Genomic DNA, 24,583 nt, shown 5'->3' on the forward strand with positions numbered 1-24,583 from the left:
GCGGAAGAGGAAGTACGTCCATATAGTACAGCGTTTCCCAATGTGGGTGATTACGCCCCCTTGTGGGCGCTGAAGATCTAAAGGGGGGCAGTGTGGGACTCAGAAAAAATGACGGCGTTTTGTAGAGGCTGTGGAGGCTAATATTACCGACAAATTAAGGGGCAAAAGCCCCTTAATTTAAATTAGGAAAAGAAAGTAGGTGAAACAATGGGGGCACTAAAACATATTTTGTTCTCAAAGTGGGCAGTGGACAAAAAAGTCTGGGAACCCCTGATATAGCACTACACTTCGGTATCATTTCGGTTTTCGATAGAAATCAAATTATTGGATTATTCGCACTGCGTACGTAGCTGCGTAGTGCGTACACGCGTAAACAAAACAACGCTTGCTATATTATGTCAATAAAATTAAAACAAACAAGCAAGGAACAGCGCGGGTGGCGAGAGAGACAAGGAACAAGGAACAGCAGCGCCCGTTCGGTCTGGCATCGCGCTCTGGCGTGTGCGTTGCCATGATTGGATACGCGACGCGCATGCGCAGTGAAATTCCTCATAAATTCCTCCTAAATTTTGAGGAAGCGATAGCGGAAGAGGATTTTTGTATTTTTATTTATGAGGATGCGGTAACGGTTGAGGAACCCAAATTATTGCGGAACTTCCTCATTATGAGGAAGAGGAAGAGGAATCCTCAGCAACCCTAGTATGAAACATAGACTGTATAAAACCACAATATAAACTACGCGTAACATGGCAACACCAAAAGAAAAATTGACACCGAACGGTGAGGTAGGCTCTTTTTCTGTTTTCAGAACTTTATTGTGAAAATTCCGTGAATTTTGTGGCTATTTGTTACAAAATACGACTCTTTGATGCTTTTTATTTACTGAGGTATGTATTGCATTATATTTCATAAAGTTGTTTTTTTCCTTTCGCTGTATTTTGACGATCGGCAGAAAGAAATCCTTCAATAGGTTAAAACTTTAATAATTTTATTTGTGAGTAATATCGTGTTATGGAAATTTGATCTAAACAAACTTAGTGCAAGGTTTCAATGAGTTCTGGTTAGCTTCGGCTCCCAATTTCCATAAAAATAGGGGAATAAGTCAAAAGCCCTACCTGATGTCCCCAATCGCCATGCGTGCTTTGACACTGTCCTGGACAACATTTTGCCATGAGCGTGGTATTTTGTTTCGCTCTGCACCTTCACTTACTTCTTGTTGCCGAAAATCATTAAAACAACGAAAATATAACATCTCTTGTAATATATAATATAGACTACATAGTTAATTTTAGACTGATATAATATCATACTTGACATTGTATTTATAAACAAGAAATAACACAAAGTATACTATACATAGTATCTAAGTAATGTGATGACATAATGAATATTTGTAATAATTATGTTCAAAAGAATAAAAGGCAACAAGTTTACAAAAAAAGCACAACAAACAATAATTATGTAGGTATAGGACATCATATTGGAAATTAAAATTAACAACACCTCCACTCAGCTGTAACTTAACCAGCTCTTGATGTTAATAATAATGAAAAATATAATTAACAATAATTTTTATGACAACATAAAAATGTTACTTTATTAATTTTTAAATTTATGGATTCACATAATACCATACATTTTTATACCACAATTATTGCTTTAGGTTTCATAACCTGTGGTGGGTAATATGTTCTTACTTACCTCCTAAATGTTTATTAAAATATAAACAGTCTTAATTAAAATTTTATCCCAATTAAAGTGTTGAAAGTGAAAGGAATATAAAAATAATATGAACTTTTGGGAGACTGGTAATTGTTAATTTAACTACTAGTATGGAGGCTGGAGGGTCTTTTAAGCCCAGAATTAATGTACCGTACACCTTTATATCTTATCAAGTACAGGAATAGAATTTGAAATGAGTTTTGTGCTTCATTAATAGTTGCTGTTGCATTAATAGTTGATCGTGGGAATTCCAGACACAATAGATTTTCAATTGTTATGCGGCACCCGGGTTCCGCAAGTGGAAGTTGATGGGTTAAGACCGAAAATACTAAATTGATTTAAAGAAGATTGGCACAGATATACTAAGAGCATAAGGAAGGGCAGAAGTTATTAGTGAAGGTTTCCGTACTATTATAGAGCAAAAGTAGGGAATTTTTTTTGTATGGGAGCCCCCCTTAATTATTAATTTTATTTTAATTTTATTATTGAATATTAAAGTACACATATAATTGAGGATTTTGTGGAAATTTCAAGTGCCTATATGTTGCCATTTTAGATTACGAGCCAAAAAGGCTGAAAAATGATGTTTGTTGTATGGGAGCCCCCCTTAAATATTAACTTTATTTTGTTTTTAGGGTTCTGTACCCAAAGGAAAAAAATGGGACCCTATTACTAAGACTCCGATGTCTGTCTGTTTGTCCGTCTGTCTGTCTGTCTGTCTATCTGTGTGTCTTCAGGCTGTAACTCAAGAACCGCTATAGTTAGACTTCTGGAATTCACATATTGTGTATATCTGTTGCCGCTCTCTCTCAACAAGTCTCAGGGTCCCGTTTTTACCCTTTGGGTATCGAACCCTAAAAATGATCCTTGTAAATCCATTGTTTATCCATCTATTGTTTTACCAAGTATTTGCCTAGAACTAACTGACAAATTCTAGTTTTAAATACTTAATATTTTCTAATACTAACATATTATTATTTTTGTATTTCCCATTCCAGGGCAGCGTATAGCAGAGGGCTGCATCAGTGAAGCTTTAACAACAGCAATGGTAATGGAGGCGTCCCCGTCACCACAAAGCGTCGGACGCGAGTTCGTCCGACAATACTACACGCTTCTCAACAAGGCGCCCGACCATCTGCACAGGTATGTCTCATGTTAACTTGAATAATGATATTGTGTCTGTTTTTTTCACACAATAGCTTGTTGACATCTTAGTCTAAAAACTTTTCATGGCATTTGGTTGTGTTATGTGAATTATAAGCTCCATCTCTCCATCTCCATGGACTATGTTATGTCACTATTCATAACCATTAACCATGAACACTATCAAGATTGCGAAGGTTTCGAAAGCATGCACTATGTACAATTGATAAAAACATTTTTGAAAATGTTCATTATTTGCATTACATCTTTGATTGCAAATAATTTTTACGGTACTTAAGCCTCAATTTAGGCAGGAAAACGAACATTAAATTTTAGTTTGTGGTGGTGGTTAAGACTTTAGAGCAGGGGTCGGCAAGTAGTTTTAGGTGGGGTTACACCTTATCGTGTGGCACTTGAGTCTTGACTCGGAGGTTGTGGGTTCAATTCCCATGTTGAAAACATGTTATTTCCAAGTTTGGTTAGGACAATGCAGGCTGATCACCTGATTGTCTGACAAGTAAGATGGTCCATATGTTGGATGTGCATGTAAAAAGTCGGTCCTGCATCTGATCTCTCGCCAGTCGTGTCTGTTTTCCGTCCCACTGGATTATTAGTGTAAAGTAATACAGAGTGCTCTTGTGTATTGCGCAAACACTTGGGCACTATAAAATTACTCCTGCGTAACTGGACATTTCAATGAAACCGGCCACCGTTACCGATACCGGCGTGGCAGTTATTTTATAGACAAACATTAGCCTGTACAATTTTAGCTTTAATATAAAAAAAATGTTTTGTTGTTAGGTTTTACAACAACTACTCGTCATTCGTGCACGGCGGTCTGGACGCGCCGAACCGCGAGACGCTACCGGTGGTCGGTCAGAAACAGATCCACAATCGGATACAGCAGCTCAACTTCCGCGACTGCCATGCCAAGATCAGTCAGGTAAGAGCTTCTAAGTTCTACTTACTTATAACTAACATTGACTCAGTGCTGACCCAGTGCCGAATTTCAGAATTCAGTGATGCTTGCACTTGCTACAGTGTCAGCAAATGCCTTGACAAGTGTAAATGGAGTTGCTAAAACTTGGTTTTATTAATCATTAATTTCATTTGATTAATAATGTTACTAAAATGTAATAAAAGCACAGTTAACATGCTATTTTTAGATTCTGGATAATGTAGGTAATTACCAATTGTTAACTGATCTAATGAATTATGAGGTACCGCAAAATAACTGTTTTGTTTGTTTTTCCTGCTGCTCTGCTACCGAGGTTGCAGGTTTATACTGACAGTGTTTGATGTGTTGCAGGTGGACGCGCAGGCGACTCTCGGCAATGGCGTGGTGGTGCAAGTGACGGGCGAGCTGTCCAACGGGGGCGCCCCCATGCGCCGCTTCACGCAGACCTTCGTGCTCGCCGCGCAGTCGCCCAAGAAGTACTACGTGCATAATGATATCTTCCGTTACCAGGTAAAATACCCATGATGATACTATATTTTTTTTTAATGAAATAAGGGGGCAAACGAGCAAACGGGTCACCTGATGGAAAGCAACTTCCGTCGCCCGAGGACACTCGCAGCATCAGAAGAGCTGCAGGTGAAGGGTAACAGGAATAGGGTAATAGGGGAGGGTGGGGATGGGAAAGGAAGGGAATAGGGGAGGGTAGGGAAGGGAATAGGTTCGGGGATTGGGCCTCCGGTAAACTCACTCACTCGGGGAAACACAGCGCAAGCGTTGTTTAATGCCGGTTTTCTGTGAGAACGTGGTATTTCTCCGGTCGAGCCGGCCCATTCGTGCAGAAGCATGGCTCTCCTACGTATACTATAAATTACAAGGTTTCTTGGGGATTTTGATTGTGAGTTTTTGACTTCCAGTTTGAAAAAAGCTTAAAATCGTAAAATATCAGTTTTTAAATTTTACATTACATAATATTATATTGTAGTATTGAGGTCCGAAGGCCTAACAAAATGGAGAAATGCGTAAACATATAAATACAATTAATTAATATTAAACCCTTCTCTTTTTCATTACTTATAATATTTTCTCCTGGCTACAGCAATATAATTTACAATGGATTACCATTTTGCCGCCAACTTTATTATTAAACGCGTAAAGTTTATTACGTGTTAGAAAATATTGATGAGACACATAAATTTATAATATACTGTCGTATAGACCACCTGACAACCCGAAAATGCGTGACCATTTTTGATCTGTCAATGTGTGCGTGTGCTAGTGATGTATATTTTACTATCGATAGTATAGTCCGTTCGAGTTATTTTACCTGAGTTTCTATAAGAAATAAATAATATGCAACTTTGATAGATTTGTATTTCAAATTAGGTATCATAAATTTTGGTGACGATTGAAAAGTAGATACACATTTTCGTTTGGAATGATTTTTCAATCGTCGGATATGTTATAACTTATGACATGAGGTTCTTATAGGGGTAAATAATATACACATAACACATTATAAAGTTACTTATTTATTACTCAGGTAAAATCTATCTGGTAAATCAGCCCTTACATTGCTGCATTGCAAGTAAACGTTGAAAGTAAACAACACACATAGTATATTATATTTTATTCTTAAATACATATAAAATATCATAATACTTTTGGAAGTGCCTCCGCTGCCGGCTCCCAAAAATATCAGTAATGGGAACTATGGTAAGTATACTGCCGGCAGCCGAGATATAAAACAACGACTGACGGCGCTGGCACTCAAAATGGGAGCCGGTGATAATACGTAAAGCGCTAGGTTCCAGTGCCGATACACAAATTTGAAAAAGAAATTATAATTATAATCTCAATTTATATATTCGACTTTTAAAGGTGAAGGTTTGGTACCAATTTGTTCGGCTGTGGATATTTTAGTTTTTTTCATGTTAGCGTTAGCTATCTTTTTTCAGCTACCAAAAAGTAAGATTTTGCACCACAGCTACAGTTGTAAACTCCGTGGTATACTTCCGAAGATACTGAACAGAACTTCAGATTCCTTATACATGTTAGAGAGTTTCAGCGTTGTTTAAAGAAGCAAAGATATTGTCTTTAAATTGTCTACTATAGAGATCACATTTATCAGCATCTTCATCATCACCACCATTAACCCATTCAAGATTCAAGCCCCATACGAGCACCGGTGATCGCGACAACAATAGAATACAATAGCATTTCCGAGAATCCCCGATCGAAGGATTCAAATAATTATGCATCCTTACAATTATTATGACCTTATTATTTGTACTTTTCATAGTCATTTAGCTCAAGTCTGATGTTTTTGATCATTATTCTGTTTGACAAGCGATGTTTGCCGAATAGGCGCCGGCAGCCTATTCGGCAAACATCGCGTGACTTCGGCAAACTTCGGAGTTCGGAAAACGGCGCCGGCAGCCATTTTGGCAACCGGCAGCGGAGGCACTCCCTAATACTTTTTATTACAATCATTTTTAACCGACTTTAAGGAGGAGGTTAGACGTTCGGCTGTGGATATAATATTTTTTATGTATGTTCAACGATTACTCCGCCGTTTGTGAACCGATTTGAAGGTAAAGACAATAGTAATATTATACTTAAATGAAGTAAAAAGTATTAAATAATCCTTATTCTGTATTCAGTATTTTTGTTCTCAATCTTCATAATTTTGCAGTCGGTACCAGTCCTATTAAGTATAATATAAGTTGCACTTATACCTATTCTGTCAGAGAATTACTGTCTATTATATTATTGAAAGCTGCATTCAATGAGTATTAGATTCAAGTGACTGATCTGTGAAACCTAGATTTTATACTAGGTATGTCAAAAGATAATTATTACTTAAAAATAATCGTTAAAATAAGATAATATGTCCTTTTTGAGGTGATAAATATAAAGGTAAATGATTTTTATTTTAGTTTTATGTTATTGTAAAATATCGATAAGCATATCGATAAATTTGCTTCAAGCACTAGCGTATATGTAAAAAAATTTAATGAAAAATTTTTCTTCAAAATTTGTGTAATATAAGAACAATAGTAACTTTAGTTACGCAAAATATGAAAGTAAAAGGAAGGATTCACAATATTTTATTTGAAATAGAGAGCTAAAGACAGAATAGAGCAAAAATAAACACATCGTAGCAATTAGGACATGAAGATTAATTACGGGTGGAATGTATATTTTTCAGGATTATTCCTATGATTTACACTGCAATCACTCATAGCACAAGTTATTAATGTTATATATAATAGGTATTTGTTGAAAATAATATACGATTTAAATAATAAATTGCAAATACCGAAAGGGCATAAAAACGATTGACGACTTTTGACGACCTGTCAAATAAAAGTTGTTACAATTTTCATTAGACTGCCTCTCTCTTTTCATCTTGTTATAATTCCATAAAGGATGTTCTTCTCTTTCGCACTCTTTGTTGGTCTATGCATTATAAGTTTATGATGAGACATTAATTTCGACTATAATGTTATTTTAATCATAAAATATTGTCCCAGGACTTCGTGTTCTCCGACGAGGAGGGTTCCGGATCGGGTCGGTCGGACGCAGAGGAGGAGGAGGGCGCGGCGGGGGGATACTTCGCGCCCGCCTTCCCGCCCGCCCCCTTCCCCGCCCCGCCCGCGCCCCCGCTCGCGCCCATGGTGTCGCCCCCCGCGCCCGCGCCCGCCCCTGCGCCCCACCTTAACGGACACCCGCCCATTGATGAGCAGCGAATGATGGCCATGCAAGGTACAGAAATACCAATTATTAAATGTCCTGAGAGTAGACTGAAAATGCTTTGCTTTAGGTTAGGTTAGTGACAATGTAAGACTTGAAGACGACAAAAATATTGATAATATACAAAAAAGTCTTATGACAGGAAATAAGTCATATCAAGTGTTTAATACTGTTATATTTCACGATTTATTTGTAAACTAGCGGCCCGCCCCGGCTTCGCACGGGTTGACATTGATTTTTAAATAAAATTTTTTTTCAATCTTTATTTCATAATCAATCTTTATGTTAAGCAGAACATAAAAATGGTTTTTATTGTACTTTTTTTTATATTTTAAGTGTTATGTTTGATTATTTTATCCTTACCTACAGAAGATACTATTATTTATACTATTTTGCAATTTCTAAATGTATTTTTTTGTTTAAAGTATTTTATGTTTTTTTTGTAGTTTTATGCTTTATTATTTTATGCAACATAATTCAATTATTATTATTAAATCTGGTAAATCTATACTAATATTATAAATGCGAAAGTATCTCTGTCTGTCTGTCTGTCTGTCTGTCTGTCTGTCTTGCTTTCACGCCAAAACTACTGAACCGATTGCAATGAAATTTTGTACACAGTTATTCTAGAGTCTGAGAAAGGACATAGGCTACATTTTGATGTGGGAAAATATCTTATTTCCTGAAAATATCGATTAAAATGAATTCGCATTGCGCATGGCCAGCGCTCATCCCGGGGGTCCTGGGTTCGAGTCCCGCAGGCGGAACAAAAAGTTTTCAATGTTCCTGGGTCTTGGATGTGTATTAAAATAAAATTTCAAAAATCTTAAACATATTTTATGTATAATATTATAAAAAATCCAGAAATATATCGATGCAATGAAATTTTAGTTCTAATACGATTCAACAGATGGAGTTTTATTTTTTACTTTATTGTAACATAGAACTAATCATACTTATTAGTTAGTATGTTTTTGTTTATAGTTTTTAATACGTTAGAATATTATGTTTAATAATATAATCACTTGGTATAATAATAACACTGGTTAACAAATTTTAAGGTTTTGTTAATCCATGAAATGAGTTGTGCTAATTGCGAAAGAATACCTCTAAACATACATTTTAACGTAAGTTTTAAGGTCGAGTTAGCTCGCGTTTTTTGTGGAATCAAATAAAAATCTTTTGACTTAAGATAACATTATATTCATAAATCACATATTATACAATTTAAAAATGAGCTAATATTTTGCTTTTCCGTTTATAAATAATATCTACAGCCTCTCTCTTCAACGTCCAGCAGTAGTCTGCTAACATAGCAGGACTCCATTTGCCCTGATATCGCTGTTCCATGCCTGAAATATCCTGGTGAAAACGTTCACCATGTTCGTCGCTAACATCTCCCATATTTTCAGGACAAAAATCCAAATGTGAGTCGAGAATATGTATTTTGAGGGACATTACATGCGGAACCCAGGGCTTGTCTTGATTTTTCACTGGTATTCCGAAATAAAGTTCGTAAGCACGACAGATTCTGGGACTGAAGTTTTCGCTCGTATTTTTTGTAGTGAATTTACCACACACGTAACAAAAATTGTTAGGATTGCTTTCACAGGAACGAGACATATCAAAAATTTAAATTCACAAAGTTTTAGTTCAAACTTCACAATAAAAACTAAAAACAAAATTTGTTTGATACACTTAAGACATTGCTGTATGTTACAGTGCTTTTACTACGTCATACACTAATTGTATTTTCACGATGTTTGATAGCGAACGCCAGCGCAATCTTAACGTTCTTTATGATGTATTAAATGTAGTGAACTAAAGCCGTGTTATAATAACGAACAAGTCAAAACTTGCAAGAGTGCGGCGAACGCAATACAAGTTTGAACTTGCATAGCTCGATAACTCGAGCTAAGACACTTGTAATATTATACTTAATTGATGATTAGTATTTACCAAGTACTGCCTATTTTTGTATTTCATCATTCATGGGCAAAACCATTGTTAACCAGTGTAATCAATCTATCTTATCTTATAGAACTACTGCATTTCTAATCCATACTATCCATACTAATATTATAAATGCGAAAGTATCTCTGTCTGTCTGTCTCGCTTTCACGCCAAAACTACTGAACCGATTGCAATGAAATTTTGTACACAGTTATTCTAGAGTCTGAGAAAGGACATAGGCTACATTTTGATGTGGGAAAATATCTTATTTCCATGATAATATCGATGAAAATGAATTCGCATTGCGCGTGGCCAGCGCTCATCCCGGGGGTCCTGGGTTCGAGTCCCGCAGGCGGAACAAAAAGTTTTCAATGTTCCTGGGTCTTGGATGTGTATTAAAATAAAATTTCAAAAATCTTAAACATATTTTATGTATAATATTATAAAAAATCCAGAAATATATCGATGCAATGAACATTTTAGTTCTAATACGATTCAACAGATGGCGTTTTATTTTTTACTTTATTGTAACATAGAACTAATCATACTTATTAGTTAGAATGTTTTTGTTTACAGTTTTTAATACGTTAGAATATTGTTTAATAATATAATCACTTGGTATAATAATAATCAATCTATCTTATCTTATAGAACTCCTACTGCATTTCTAATATATTATGTGACAAGTTGACAACAGAAGGCGCTCTAAAATAAAGGAGTTCGAGTGTACCGTGTTGGCCTATATTCCATCCAGAAAATATATCAATGCAATCAACATTTTAATTCTAATATATAAAAAACAGATGGCGTTTTATTTTTTACTTTATTATTGTAACAGAACTAATCATACTACTTTACTATATAATATTGTTTTTATTCATAACAAGCTGTTGCCCGCGACTTCGTCTGCGTGGACTTTAGATTATAGCGCGCGGTGTCAACAAAATTTGTGTCAAATTTAAATACTTTTTAAAACCCTGGTAAGTGGTACCCCTCTTAGGGCCGCGCTACACCGGAATGACAGCACTGAAAGTGCTCGCCTCGCCGCTGCCATTCCGGTGTAGCGCGGCCCTTAATTAATCAAAATACCCAAAAACAGCTGTGCAGTGTGCATATAATCTATACTAATATTATAAATGCGAAAGTATCTCTGTCTGTCTGTCTGTCTGTCAGTCTCGCTTTCACGCCAAACGCCAAAAGTATCTCTGTCTGTCTGTCTGTCTGTCTGTCTGTCTGTCTGTCTGTCTCGCTTTCACGCCAAACGCCAAAACTTCCGAACCGATTGTAATGAAATTTTGTATACAGATAGTCTAAAGCCTGAGAAAGGACATAGGCTACTTTTTTACTGGAAAAAAGGGTTGTAAGGGGGTGAAAATGCGTAAATTTGTTCAAATTAAGTTAGTTCCAACAATTCATAATAGATGGCGCCGTGCGTCTTCTACATCGCGCTGACGCTTGCTCAAAAGTCTTTCTATAAGACGTGGTATCATCTTACATTTAAGTTTCGATTTTTTTCGATTGTTATATCTATTCTACGGTATTAAATAACTCAGTACTTAATCTGTGCAGTGACGTAACCTTAAATCTATCAATGATAAATAGTTTATGGGTAAAGTTGTGTAATTGGAGGGCTAAATAAGCTTTAAAATTTGGCATAAAATATAAAGTTTAATATAAAAAAATGAAATACTTATTGTGTGCACACTGCACAGCTGTATTGATTTAAGGGGTACCAGGGTTTTTTTATAAAAGCTTTTGACACCAATTTTGTTGACATCGCGCGTTATAAACTGAAGTCCACGCGGATGAAGTCGCGGGCAACAGCTAGTACTAACTAAGCTATAGCTGGTAAGTAATTTGTCCTGGTTTGTACCGGCGCAACGTTACTATTGCTTATTTTTAATCGACATCCAAAAAGGAGGAGGTTATATGTTCGGCTGTAGATATTTTTTTTTAGATTAAAAAGTAGGATAATAATTGTAATAGTCAGACATACGATATCGCGGACTTTTACGTTGATATTAATGTCCTCTATAACTTATAAGACTCTAGTACATCACTTTAAGTCTATAATTTATAAAGCTTACAATATATGGAATATTTTGGTAGTTTTTTTACACAATTAACATTAATGTTAATACGGTTCCCTTTTTTCTCTCATTAAATAATTATAGGCTATAGCCTATTTCAGCAGAAATAGCGTAGATTTAAAAATATGCATTAATTATACTTCCATCGGCATCGTGGGTATCGTAGACACAATAGATCTTCAATAATTGTTATGCTGGCAGCCGGCTGCCGCTATTGGAGATTTATAGTTATAGAAATTAATTATAATAGCAATCAAAAATAATAGTCATTCAAAACGTAATGAATTAATGAAGCACTATAATATTATCCCATCAATGAAGCGGCACCCGGCTGTCGCATAACTATTATATTATAAATCTATTGTGTCTGCGATTCCCATGATCGAGGTAATAATAATTAATATTTACTTGGACTCTCCGGGCGAGCACACCCGCGCGGCGCGCCTTGACGACGCCCAATTCGCAACGTGCAGCAGAAATCGTAATATTTTAATTTCGCCATAACATTAAAACCAAACGTCCAATTTTAATCATTCAAAGACCAAATATTATCTACATTAACTGTACTTAGTAATGAAATAATTTATTTTGATAAGAATTAATGCCATGAGTAAAATAAAGGCATTTAAAAGTAGTCCAAAAACATTTCAAGATTTTTTAATAAAAAAATGGTTATTGTGCCTCACTCAACATAGATAGGTATAGTGTGTCGCGGACTTTTTTGTAGATATTTAAAAGATCTAAAATTACTTAGAACATTTTATGGTTCTATCTTTTATAGTTTAGGCACCGTACGCGAAAAAAGTAACATTTCTGGTTGATTTTTTACATCTTGCGTCCGAAAATCCCAAATATCTTACGGAACCCTATTTTTTTTCCAAAATAAAATTTAGCCTATGTTCAGCAGAATTAATGTAGGATTCCAAAGGTAAAAGAATCTTTCAGATCGGTCCAGTAGTTTCGGAGCCTATTCAAGACAAACAAACAATAAAATCTTTCCTATTTATAATAGTAGTGTAGACAATTAAAATATAAAGGGTTAAGTTTCTCTTCTCTAAGCAATTAATAAATATTATGTGTATTTATTTTATTTTTAAAATCTTATTTTATATTATTCTACCTGTCCTTTTCAAAGAGTTAGTGAGACTCGTATAAAAATTACATAAACATGTGTTACAGCGAACGCGGTGAGTGTGGGTGCAGCGGTGCCCGCGCCGGTAAGCGAACCCGCACCGGAACCCGCGCCGGAGCCGGTCGCCGAGCCGGAGCCGGAGCGCGAGCCGACGCCGCCGCCGCAACCAGGTTAGTATTGAGTGGTGACAGACGAAGTGAACACGGAAATGCATGATGTAAAATATCCATACTTGCTTATTAAAAGCTTTTATATGTATATAATAACTATACATATAATATTACTAGCTGTTGCCCGCGACTTCGTCCGCGTGGACTTCAGTTGATAGCGCTCGATGTCAACAAAATTGGTGTCAAAAGCTTTTATAAAAAAAACCCTGGTACCCCTTAAATCAAAACGGCTGTGCAGTGTGCACATAATATTTCATTTTATAAAATTAAACTATATATTATGCCAAATTTGAAAGCTTATTTAGCCCCCCAATTACACAACTTTACCCATAAACTATTTATCATTGATAGGTTTAAGGTTACGTCACTGTATATAATATAAAGTACTGACTTATTAAATAACGGTAAAAGAAATAATCGAAAAAAATCGAAACTCGGATGTATGATGATACCACCTCTTATAGAAAGATGTTGGGCAAGCGTTAGCGCGATGTATGAGACGCACGGCGCCATCTAGTATGAATTTTTGGAACTAACTTAATTTGAACAAATTTTCGTATTTTCACCCCCTTACACCCCTTTTTTCCAGTAAAAAAGTAGCCTATGTCCTTTCTCAGGCTTTAGACTATCTGTATACAAAATTTCATTACAATCGGTTCGGTAGTTTTGGCGTGAAAGCGAGACAGACATACAGACAGAGATACTTTCGCATTTATAATATTAGTATAGATAAACCCGGCTTTGCACAGGTATAAAATACATATATAGCCTATGTCACTCACTGACGAAATGATTAAAATCGATTCATTTAATAATTATATTCATTACTACCCGTGGCCCGCATTGGTCGGGACCGCCGCAAAAGCTACGTCCCGCAATTTTAGAATCTGTAATATCTTCGAAAATATTCATTTAAATCATATTATGCTGTAAAGGCCCATATGGATCTATAATTGAATCAATAATGTATTTAAAGTATTTAATTGAATAAGGATTATTGTCGTATTGGTTAAAGTCGCTTCGAAAATTAGCCATTACTTTAAGTTAAAAGTAAATTACAAAAAAAGTTATTGTGTGTTATTATCCACAAGAGATAGACGTAATATACCATCGCGAAGTTTTCTGTAGACCTTTTCATAGTGTACAATAGTGGTGGTTAATATAACGTACTAGATGTCCCGCGCGACTTCGCCCGCATAAATTAGGAATTTTACAGAAACCGTACATTCTCCCATAAAAATAGCTTATGTCCCTACTCCCTTCACTTGGTCTACTCTATATCTGTGCTTAATATTGCCATAAAAATTGCTCCAGTAGTTCGTAATTTCTAATATTTCCTCAGTTTTTCCCACATTTTCCTGCGTTTCTTCGGTCGTATTAGTCTTAGCGTGATAATATATAGACTATAGTCTTACTCGATAAATGAGCTATGTAACACTGAAATAAGTTTTTAAATCGGACCTGTAGTTCCTGAGATTAACGCGTTCAAGCAAACATACTCTTCAAGTTCATAATATTAGGTAGGTATAAATTTTTTTAATTATCGCTTGACAAACTCGAGTCTCGATCTAAAAGACTATGAAAAGTACCAATAACAGGGTCATTATAGGCTCATAAGTCATAACCATGGGACGATGCATGGTATTATATGGTAGTGATGATGATGATGAATGTAATTTGCACAGTAGCATATGCTTTCTGTTCTTAAAACAACGCCGAAACTCCCAAACTTGTATCTATAAAGAATCAGGAGTTCTCTCAGCACCGTCCGAACCACGGTATACCAGGTATACCTCGGTGCAAAATCTTACTTGTTGGTAGCATATGCTTAGAATACTTCTCACGAAACCGAAGTCACCACATGTTTCCCTCTAAATTTTGAGGAGTTCTCTCGATTGCTTATGGATCCTTCATCAGATCACCAATTTTGTGAATATAATACCAAATTGGGATGATAACCTATATACCAAAAGAAAATTTTTGAAAATCGGTTAACAAACGGCGGAGTAATCATTGAACATAAGAAAACGTACATAACACCTCCCCCATTTTGAATGTCGGTTAAAATTGTAGCCTATGTGTTATTCTGATGTATAAGCTATATTATTGTAAAGTTTCATTAAAATCCGTTCAGTAGTTTTTGCATGAAAAAGTAACAAACATCCATACATCCACACTTCCATACATCCAAACAAACTTTCGCCTTTATAATATTAGTAGGATGTTTGTTCAAATATAATATGAATACAAAGGTGAAAAATTAAAGACAGTCCTAAGCCTGCAAAGTATCAAGGGGAGTTCATTATATTTGCAACATATTACATAATAAAATTAACCAATTAATAATGTTTTATAAATTAGTTAAGTATAACGATTATATTATTCTAAATATCTAACAAACACGTTATATTATATTAACTCACCGCGTTAAAATAAATTGTAGACGCTACGCATCATCATATTATTGTTATAACATAACGAAAGAATTTCAATAACGTCGGTAACTTTACAACGCGTCCAGAATCGAGGTTTTATTCGTTATAACGCGAACGTAGCGTAAAACTAGCGCACTTTGCCCATGGCCCATTGTCAATAGTTGTCAAACAGTAGTGACGTCATACAGACTATAGATCCGTTTTGGCGCCAAAATTTAAATTGACAATTTTAAACCGCATTTTTTGCAGTAAATTCTAGTGTTTTAATTTTTTTTAAATACTTGTGGTCTATTCTACATGGAGTTCTTTAAAATAAACACAAAAATAAAAATATCGCATCTTACCTATTGAATTATCAAGTTCGTTAAATTAAACTAACTGCCTTTTTACGTCACTATGATAAATGAATTAAGATTCAACAGATTACTACAACTATATTAACGCGTTTGAACAACTCAGATTTGTATTAAAGTAAGTGTGACTGTCTTCAAAAGTTGTTTTTGCTCCATAATGTAAATAATCCTATAAATGAGTGTGTAAAAATTAAATTGCTGTGTAAAAATTTCGTTGAAATAAGTTTGCATTGTATCCATATAATTTAGCATGGAGTAGTCCATTTAGAAAAAATAGTGCCCCATCATCTACATTCTACATCAAAACCTAATCAAGTGCTTTTGATTCCAGCCGCTCCGGTGGTGCAGGCGCCGCCCGAGCCGAAGACGTACGCGAACCTGCTGAAGTCGGGGTCGGGGGTGGGCACGCGCTCCTCACCGCCCGCCCAGCCGCCGCCCGTGCCCGCCCAGCCGGCGCCGCAGCCCGCCCCCGCCCAGGAAGCCCGTCCCCGCCCGCCGCGCGCCGCCCAGCCTAACAATGCTGGTATGGTTTATTTACTAAAACAAAGTTACTTTACAAAATTACTTGTACTACAAATATGACTTGCTACTTAACAACAATTATTACAAAGTCACCAGTACACAAGTGTAAAACTGCAGCGCAGCTACCAAACCCCGTTGTCTGATTGATAAGTGTAAAAATATGTAGGTGTTGATATTGGCTTGGAAATAAATGAAACTTCTGAGAAAATGAAATGACGTATATTGTAAGAACTATGTACAGAGTCTCCAGAGCAGAAAGAGAATGTGTCAGCGGTGACATTGACAATCAAAATTGGCGGCAAATATCTAAAACTACAGACTATGCTACTTATACTAGCTGTCCCGGCAAACGTTGTTTTGTCATATAAAGTATTTCACCCATATTATTGTATTGAAGTGATCAAGTGACTAAATAAGTATGGCACCATGGCTACGTCCGTCGCTATCCCGTCGCACAAACAATGGTCGCCGTCAGTCTCGAGTTGTAATAATTTACTATTATTAAATAATAGTAAATTATTACAACATTTGTTGAATAAATTTATTCAACAAATGCACTAATCAATATTATAAGTACCCAGTAGCCGATTCTCAGACCTACTGAATATGCATATAAAATTTGGTAAAAATCAGTAAAGCCGTTTCGGAGGAATACGGTAACTATTATTGTGACACGAGAATTTTACATATATTATAAGATATAGGTTCGCTGTCTTTGTGTCTGTTTCACTGTCATGTGACCTTTTCAATGTGCCAAACAAAGACAAACAGACCTGCAGGTATGGTTATTACTTATTGCATATTTTTATTAGTAGTAGGTTAAGCAGCGTGTAGTAAGGGAGCCAGATACTGTATTTTTAAAACTATTTTTTTAACAACCTTTAATTGGCTGTCTTGAAAAAACCACTTAAAGCAGTAAGACAGCCAATATTGCACATTTTAATAATAGTGGCGTTTTACCTACCAATAAAACGCATATTAATTATTCCCTGTACCGTTATTCGAAGCTTATTTAATTTAACGTTCCCACCAGGCGATAACAAACAATTCTCTTGTTTGTTATCGCCTGGTGGGAACGAAAGTTTACGGAATGTAAAATAATTGTATTCCGCCTAGAATCGAGTATCTCAATAGTTCTTTATTAGGTTTTTGAACCAAAAGATGGCCAAAATATTATTTCATTAGTATTTTGTATACAATGAAATAATATTTTGGCCATCAGCAACAACACAATCATTATCAATCTTTAGCAGGGTTAGAACATGAATTATTGTTCTACCAGAACATAAGAACAGTAAAACGGCTGTATGTCTTTGTACTTGAAAAAGGTTGTCATGTTCTAAAGTGTAATTGCCTAGATATGATGCCAAACTATATTCCATATTGGTGGTTTTGAGCTTGTAGGTTTTTGTAAAGCTATGGATTTTAACATTTACTCAACTATAATATAAGAATTAATTTCTCCAGCCGAATTCGGGTTACAAAGAGTTGATGATAAAAACCTGGCTACATCTTCAGCCTGTGGATTACGTGAATCGACTTGATTTTGGTTTGACCAGTGTAGCAATCATTTCCAAGCAACAAGCTTTTTTGTGTAGAATTACGAGATGAGTGCCATGACATACATAGCAGATCTACTTACAGTTTGCTCCAGGTTCTTATGCGCTGACTCCACCTCCACATTTCGTGTTTCTAAACTACCAGTGTCATCTTGTGGACCCCGGGTGATGGCAGACCCGTCGACACGTCGATGAGGAACTTGTCCAGGCGTGGAATTGTGTATGGGGCGGCAGTCGCTCGGGCTTTCAGATCTGATCGCCAGTAGAATTTGCTCCAGCGGGGGACTACCAGCAAGTATATTCCCTGTGGGCTGTACGTGATTGAGATGATTCAAAACTTTGGGTATTAGACATTGTGGCGAAATATCCAAGCAAACTGGAATATCCACTACAGTAAAAAAGGAGTCTAGAAAGAGCGCCCCAGGGTTGATCGAGAGAAATGTTGTTCGTTACCACATGCACCCGACTGAAAGCAAAGAAGTCGATCACTGGAATGAAAATTTTATTTGTCCATTCGGACGTCAGATGCCACTCTGGTTTCCGACAAAGCTTTGACAAATGGTCGGCGTGGCTGTTTTAAATCCCTGGAATGTGAAAAACTGAGGTGTATTTGATAACATTCTAAAATTTCGAAAATTTTGTAAGAAAGTTTTTGAGATTTGGTGCCGCCTTCGTGACGAAGGTATGCGATTACAGTTTTATTGTCGCTTAAACTGTACTATTCAGTCTACATAGTCATAATTTTATGATGACTTTGAAAAACTTTTAACATAGCTAATATTTCCTTCTGATTACAATGGAGTATGATTTTGTCTTGCGACCAAAAACAGGTTAGACTTAAATTATTAAGACGAGCCCATGCGATGTCAGAAGCATCAGTTTCAGTTGTAAGATAATGCAATAGTGAAGACATAATATGAATAGCCGAAGGCTTACGGCAATTCTCGAGCCACCAATCCAAAATGTTCCTGGCGTCTGCCGGAATCGTACGTCATCTGGTGTCCGATTTTAACATTATGTTGAGCAGCATCATAAGCGCGCGGAAATTGAGCCGACCTGTGGGTACAGTAAAACTAACAAAGTTTAATTGACCAACTAAGCTCTGTATCTCTTTAAGGGATACACGTTGCTTTTTATGAATTTCACAAATTTTTGGTTAAGAATTTGTAATTTCTCTATAGGAACTCGCTTTATGTTAGTAGTAGGATTCCACTCGACTCCTAAATAAACTATCGACTTAAATAGAACAAGTGTCGCTTTTTCTTTGTTGATAATCCATCGTAAAAATTCTAAGGTTTGTACGGCAACATGAACATGTTATTATGTCTCCTTAACTCATTTGACCTTGACTGACATAATATTACTATATTAAAGCACAAATCAATAGGCGTGATAGTTTTTCCGTAAAGTGTACCACAAAATGTACAGGTTGTAAACCATGATACGAATACCTTTTTTGCGAAGAACTTGAGCCACCTAGTTGGTTATTGTCGCGAAAGCCCTTGGAGCAGTACTCAGTCAATGGTAGACACGTCATTTCCCAAGTTGCTTTTGATATATCAAGTGTTAGAATCTACAAGACTCTAACGCGAAAGCATACCTGCGTCTGATCCACTTTGCAGAGCCAGTCTCCCGGCTGAAGAAAATCTGGAACCCAAAACATGTTCAGAATTAGACGCCTTCGCTTATCTTGTGGATAGTGGCAGTCATGTCGCGAGAACGAGGAATTTGTACTGTTCTTTTTTGCATCACCACATAAATAAGAGGGGGCTTCTTGCGAAATGGTATACGATACCTGGGAATCATTTTCAGTATTGTTTCTGGTGCTTCCAACTGTCTCCATAAATCCACATATTGAGCGAGACGGCCGGCCTGATATTTCATGTCAAAAACGACGTCGCTTAACATCACCGGTGTTGTGGGCATGCGAGGCGGCACGTTTATGTCCAGATCCTCTGTTTGCCTGTTTAAAGTGGTTACGTGATGTGCCACGTCCACGAAATGACCCACGATTACTCGGTAGGACTGAATGAGAGCTGTGGTGACTGCTGAGCTTGCGTTGGCAGATCGTTTGGGTAACAACCACTACAACCCTGTAAGGGTTTTTTATGAGATGCGTGCTCCTGGAAGGAGACGCTGGGCTTTTTACCCTCTGCCTGCAAGGTGACCGCACGCGATTTCCTCAGAGGCCAAAACAATTCCGACTACCAGCTTACCTTACCACGCTTCGTCTACTGTAGACGTATTTATCGTCGGATCGCGAACTTGTTTTGTTATAACCTCACGTCGGTGACCACATATATTATGCAACGTATCTGAGGAGATTCTCTGATACCTTCAGAAAAAAGTTCAGCGGAGATAAAATGGTTGCATTTCGCAATTCCTCTAAAATCAATTCAAAAAACTGAATCGTCAAAACAGTTAAACTGACGAATGTCAAATTAGTACTAATTAGTAATTACTAGACATGAATTGCAAGCAGACTGCAGAGTGACCATTTTGTGATTTAATTAATAAATAAATATTAATAAATAAACATTAATAAATAAACATAAAATGAATCATATTATGATTCATAATATGATTCTCCAAAGCGACCATTTTAGCCCCGCTGATAATTTGTTATTAACACCTGTATAATTTCGATTCTCCTCCTTAAACCATTTTGTGACGTCAGTGAGTGGTTTTTGTAGTGAGTCGCATTGTTTTATGACGCACATAGTAAGCGCTCCAAAAGCCTTATCGTGGCCAGAGGATTGGAGATTTAGAATTACTTCATTAGTCTCCAAGCTCGTGAATCACCTTATATCACTCCAAGAGGCGTCGTCTAGATGTTGGAGATTACATAAAAGCTTTAATGATTTTCTGAGGATTTAGGAACCGATGGTTCCTAAAATTAAGCATTAATTAATCTTTTTCAGGAATATCGTCATATAGGTTGCGGCTAACATTTAAAAACAACATAATATTGTCTTACCTTATTTAAATACTGAGTATTATTCTGATGCGGCTGCAACTATAACGTCACTAATTTCTTTGTACATCAGTTTGTATTCACGGTCCGAGTGATACGTGCGTTTGCCCCCTCCTTTTTTTACTACGGTGCTTAGCAGAGTCTGAAGAGCTAGTGGATGAGCTGTCACTATCGGAGCTAGAAATTAGAAACACGTCGCGGTGCAGATGGTTCTGCAACTGGTTTCAACCATTTTCACATATTTTACTAGCATTTCCATTCATCCTAAAAATAAAATGCTGAAAAGCTAGTCATTAAATTAATAATTTCATTATGTTAAACTAAAATTGTTTATAAACTTGTAAGTGATATAAATAAAATTTGTAAATGATTTTGAACGGAAAAACCGTTAAAGAAAAATAAGATGAAAATATTTTGTACTTTTTTCATCGATAGTAATAATTAATTAAAATTTATTAAATTGGTACTTTTTTCATTTTTTTTTTATTTCTCATATAAGTATTAAAATATATTTAATCTAATTAATATAAAAAAATATATATAACATACCTGTAGATATTTATTTATTATTATTCCTTGAAATAAATTCAATTATACCTGTGTAATTCCTTGAAATAAATTGCACTTATACCTGTGTAACTCCTTGAAATAAATTGCACATAAACTTGTGTACAAAAACACTACCGTATCGGGCGGGAAACAAGACGCCAATGAACTGGCAGACGAGTTAGCTCGCTTTTATAAACTCTCCCTACCTCTTCACCATGAAAGTGGGAGTAACCGGAAGTCAATAGTATGGATATAATGGCGGGAAACGTAGTGCCTATCTCAATTAAATAAGCTTCGAATAACGGTACAGGGAATTAATTTAGTATTTTTTGTTGTTGTTTCTTTCGTTTTTTGTCTTTTTTATGTATTCTTATATTATGTGCAAATAAAAAAATATTACTAGCTGTCCCGGCAAACAAATTTTTGCCATATAAAGTATTTCGCCCATATTATTTTATTGAAGTGACTAAATAAGTATGTCACCATGGCAAAGTCCATCGCTATCCCGTCGCACAAACAATGGTCGCCGTCAGTCTCGAGTTGTAACAATTTACTATTATGTATTCAACAAATGCACTTATCAATATAAAAAGTAGATGTTGTCCGATTCTCAACCCTAGCCGATATGCTCGCTAAGATTCACGAAAATCGGTCAAGCCGTTTCAGAGAAGTTAATTACGCACACCGTGACACGAGAATTTTGTATATTAGACTAGCTGTTCCGGCAAACGTTGTTTTGTCATAATATAAGGTATTATTACTTCTTCAGGCGAGTCGCGTCGCTACTCTGACGCGCAGCAGCTGTTCCTGGGTAACCTGCCGCACTCCGCGACGGAGGAGGAGCTGCGGGCGCTGTTCGCGCGCTTCGGGCCCGTCGCCGAGCTACGGGTGCACGGCAAGCCCGCCGCGCCCGGCGCCCCCCGACACCCCAATTACGGCTTCATCACGTACGAGACTGCGCAGGCCGCTGCCGACTGCCTCAGTGCCGCGGTAAGTTTTTTTTTAAGGGGGCAAGCGAGCAAACGGGTCACCTGATGAAAAGCGACTACTGTCGCCCATGGACACTCGCAACATTAGATCTAGGTTCGTTGCCGGCCTTTAGTACAGCATAGTGTCTTATAACCCCGTCCTATCGAATATTCCCCCTTAACTAAGGCTTCATCAGCTTCACCGTAACTGAGGCCGGTATAAATAGTTGAGTTGAGTACTCGGTTGAGTCAGGAGGAAGGAAGCAGAGGCCGGTATAAATAGTCAGTACTCTAGATGCATCTCGGTCTCAAGACACGTTTCAGGCTCTGTGATTGGTTGGCTGTCAAAATTTGGACCAATCACAGAGCCTGAAACGTGTCTTGAGACCGAGATGCATCTAGAGTACTGACTATTTATACCGGCCTCTGCTTCCTTCCTCCTGACTCAACCGAGTACTCAACTCGATCTCAGTCTACGAATAATAAAAACTAAGGAAACGTAACTCCCATACTATTACCGTTTTAAATTTGGTTCCTTTCAAACTGTCACGTAACGTCAGCTTTGTAACTAATTAAGATCGAGAATTTGACGTTAGGTTATGTCGATTTCTATTCAAGTTTATTCAGAGTACGGATCGCGATCGAAGTTGAATCAAATCGACAGTGCCCCAGGCCGCTGCTGATACAAAAAAAAACATTCTTATCTCCATTGAGCATCATCAAAACTATACACACCTATAAGCTTTAAGTTAAAGGAGAAACTAATTTATGCTCTGTTGCAGCCGCTGTACTTCCCGGTGGAGGGCGAAGCCCCCGTGAAGTTGAACGTGGAGGAGAAGAAGGCGCGCGCCCGCGAGCCGCCGCGCCGCCGCCCGCTGTCCTCGCACCGCGCCGCCTTCACGCCGCGCCAGCCCTACCGCCGCTAGCCGCCCGCACACAGGTCTGTGTCTAGTCTAGTTTATAGATTCAATTGAGAGAGGAAATTATTGTAATAGAACTCTAACGGCCAAACTCAATGTTATTTAATTATTAATTAACGCTAACTTAATGAAATGGTTTGAAAGTGTATGAAGATATCGTCTTCAATCTTTATTAAATTTGTAACTTAAGGTGTTTAAATAAATACATTAAAGTTGAGTAATAATTAAATATCTGTGAGTGTGGACGCAACATTTGTTAATTATTTTTATTTATAACTACATACATACAGTTCTTATACGACACTGTTGTCGATGTAAAAAAATTATCATTAAAAAATGGTACTCGGCAGGAACAGTGAAACAGCTGTTTTTTAATCGACACCTTTTAAAGTCCAAGTTGGAGAGCTAGTTCTGATTTTGACTTAAGGTACCATAACTCTCATACATTGAAACGCACAATTTAGGGCCCCAGTTGTTCTCATAAAAACGTAGCTAGGGCAACGCGAATTGTATGACAAGCAACTAAAACCTTGGTGAATATTTCGTGCAACCATTCATTGACTCAGTTACTCTTCTATAGTAATGTATTTTGATGCACGGTACGACTATAATATATGAATATATCGGTTCATCGACGTGAAGAGTGAACGTGTATTATGTTGTTCCAGACCCGTGGGTGTCATGTGCGGGCGCGGCGCTGGCGTGTGTGAGCGGGCGCCGGCGACGCGGCCCCGTGTAATTAATACGTTTACGACTACGTAAAGCTGACCCGACTGTTGACACCTAGCTCGTCGACGCTGCATTATTTTAGGTTCCTCGATTCTTTCAATTTATCTCGCGAGTCGACCGGACGTGTGTCAATAGACGGGCGTTTTACCTTGTAACTTCCCGCGCCCGGTTTAACTTCGCTTCGCATATCGCTTTCTTAAGTAGTTAGATAGTAAATTAATTTGTGCCGTCGGGCCCGATACGGCGAGCGCGCGTGTCACGTAGTATCGGCTCTGTCGGCACTCAAGTTTTCGAGCGTCACTCATTGTTCGAAATATAACCAATTGAATTACCCGTGCAGGCTGGATCTACCACATGGCTATTTGGGCTTAAGCCCAGGGCCCCATGAGTTCAAGGACCTTCGCCCCCCAGCTAAGTCAAGTCAAAAATAGACGATAATGCGAAAGAATTCATAATTTTATTAAAAATTTTTTGGTATCCCTGAGAATCCTACGGTCGAGGTTTATTATACAATTTAGGTGTTGGTACTACGAACTGACAGTTAAAATGTTGTGGCCCTAAGTAGATTTAGCCCTGCCTGCCTAGCATACGCCAACGAGATATCTCACTCTCGAGATAATTAAAAACTACTCATCTCATAATGTCAAAATCTC

General features: G+C 37.1%; 1 protein-coding gene across 1 annotated transcript; it reads left to right on the forward strand.

Moving 5' to 3' along the window:
- Positions 1-761: 761 nt before the first annotated feature.
- On the forward strand, positions 762-24,249 carry LOC121725779 (ras GTPase-activating protein-binding protein 2). Its single transcript, XM_042112893.1, has 10 exons — positions 762-887; positions 2,721-2,865; positions 3,667-3,808; positions 4,175-4,333; positions 7,357-7,588; positions 12,799-12,921; positions 16,041-16,232; positions 22,083-22,303; positions 23,064-23,221; positions 23,870-24,249. Exons 2-9 carry the CDS (start codon positions 2,768-2,770, stop codon positions 23,205-23,207), a joined length of 1,311 nt encoding a protein of 436 aa, XP_041968827.1. The 5' UTR covers positions 762-887; positions 2,721-2,767; the 3' UTR covers positions 23,208-23,221; positions 23,870-24,249.
- The last annotated feature ends 334 nt before the right edge of the window (positions 24,250-24,583 follow it).

Source organism: Aricia agestis, chromosome 3, assembly GCF_905147365.1.
Source record: "Aricia agestis chromosome 3, ilAriAges1.1, whole genome shotgun sequence".
In the NCBI taxonomy this organism is placed as follows: domain Eukaryota; kingdom Metazoa; phylum Arthropoda; class Insecta; order Lepidoptera; family Lycaenidae; genus Aricia; species Aricia agestis.

Bases quoted from the DNA above. Each gene is read 5' to 3' on its own strand.
- LOC121725779 (XM_042112893.1), top strand. From the start codon at position 2,768: ATGGTAATGGAGGCGTCCCCGTCACCACAAAGCGTCGGACGCGAGTTC. The intron at 4,334-7,356 runs GTAAAATACCCA...ATATTGTCCCAG, and splicing joins ATGATATCTTCCGTTACCAG to GACTTCGTGTTCTCCGACGA. The intron at 7,589-12,798 runs GTACAGAAATAC...CATGTGTTACAG, and splicing joins GCGAATGATGGCCATGCAAG to CGAACGCGGTGAGTGTGGGT.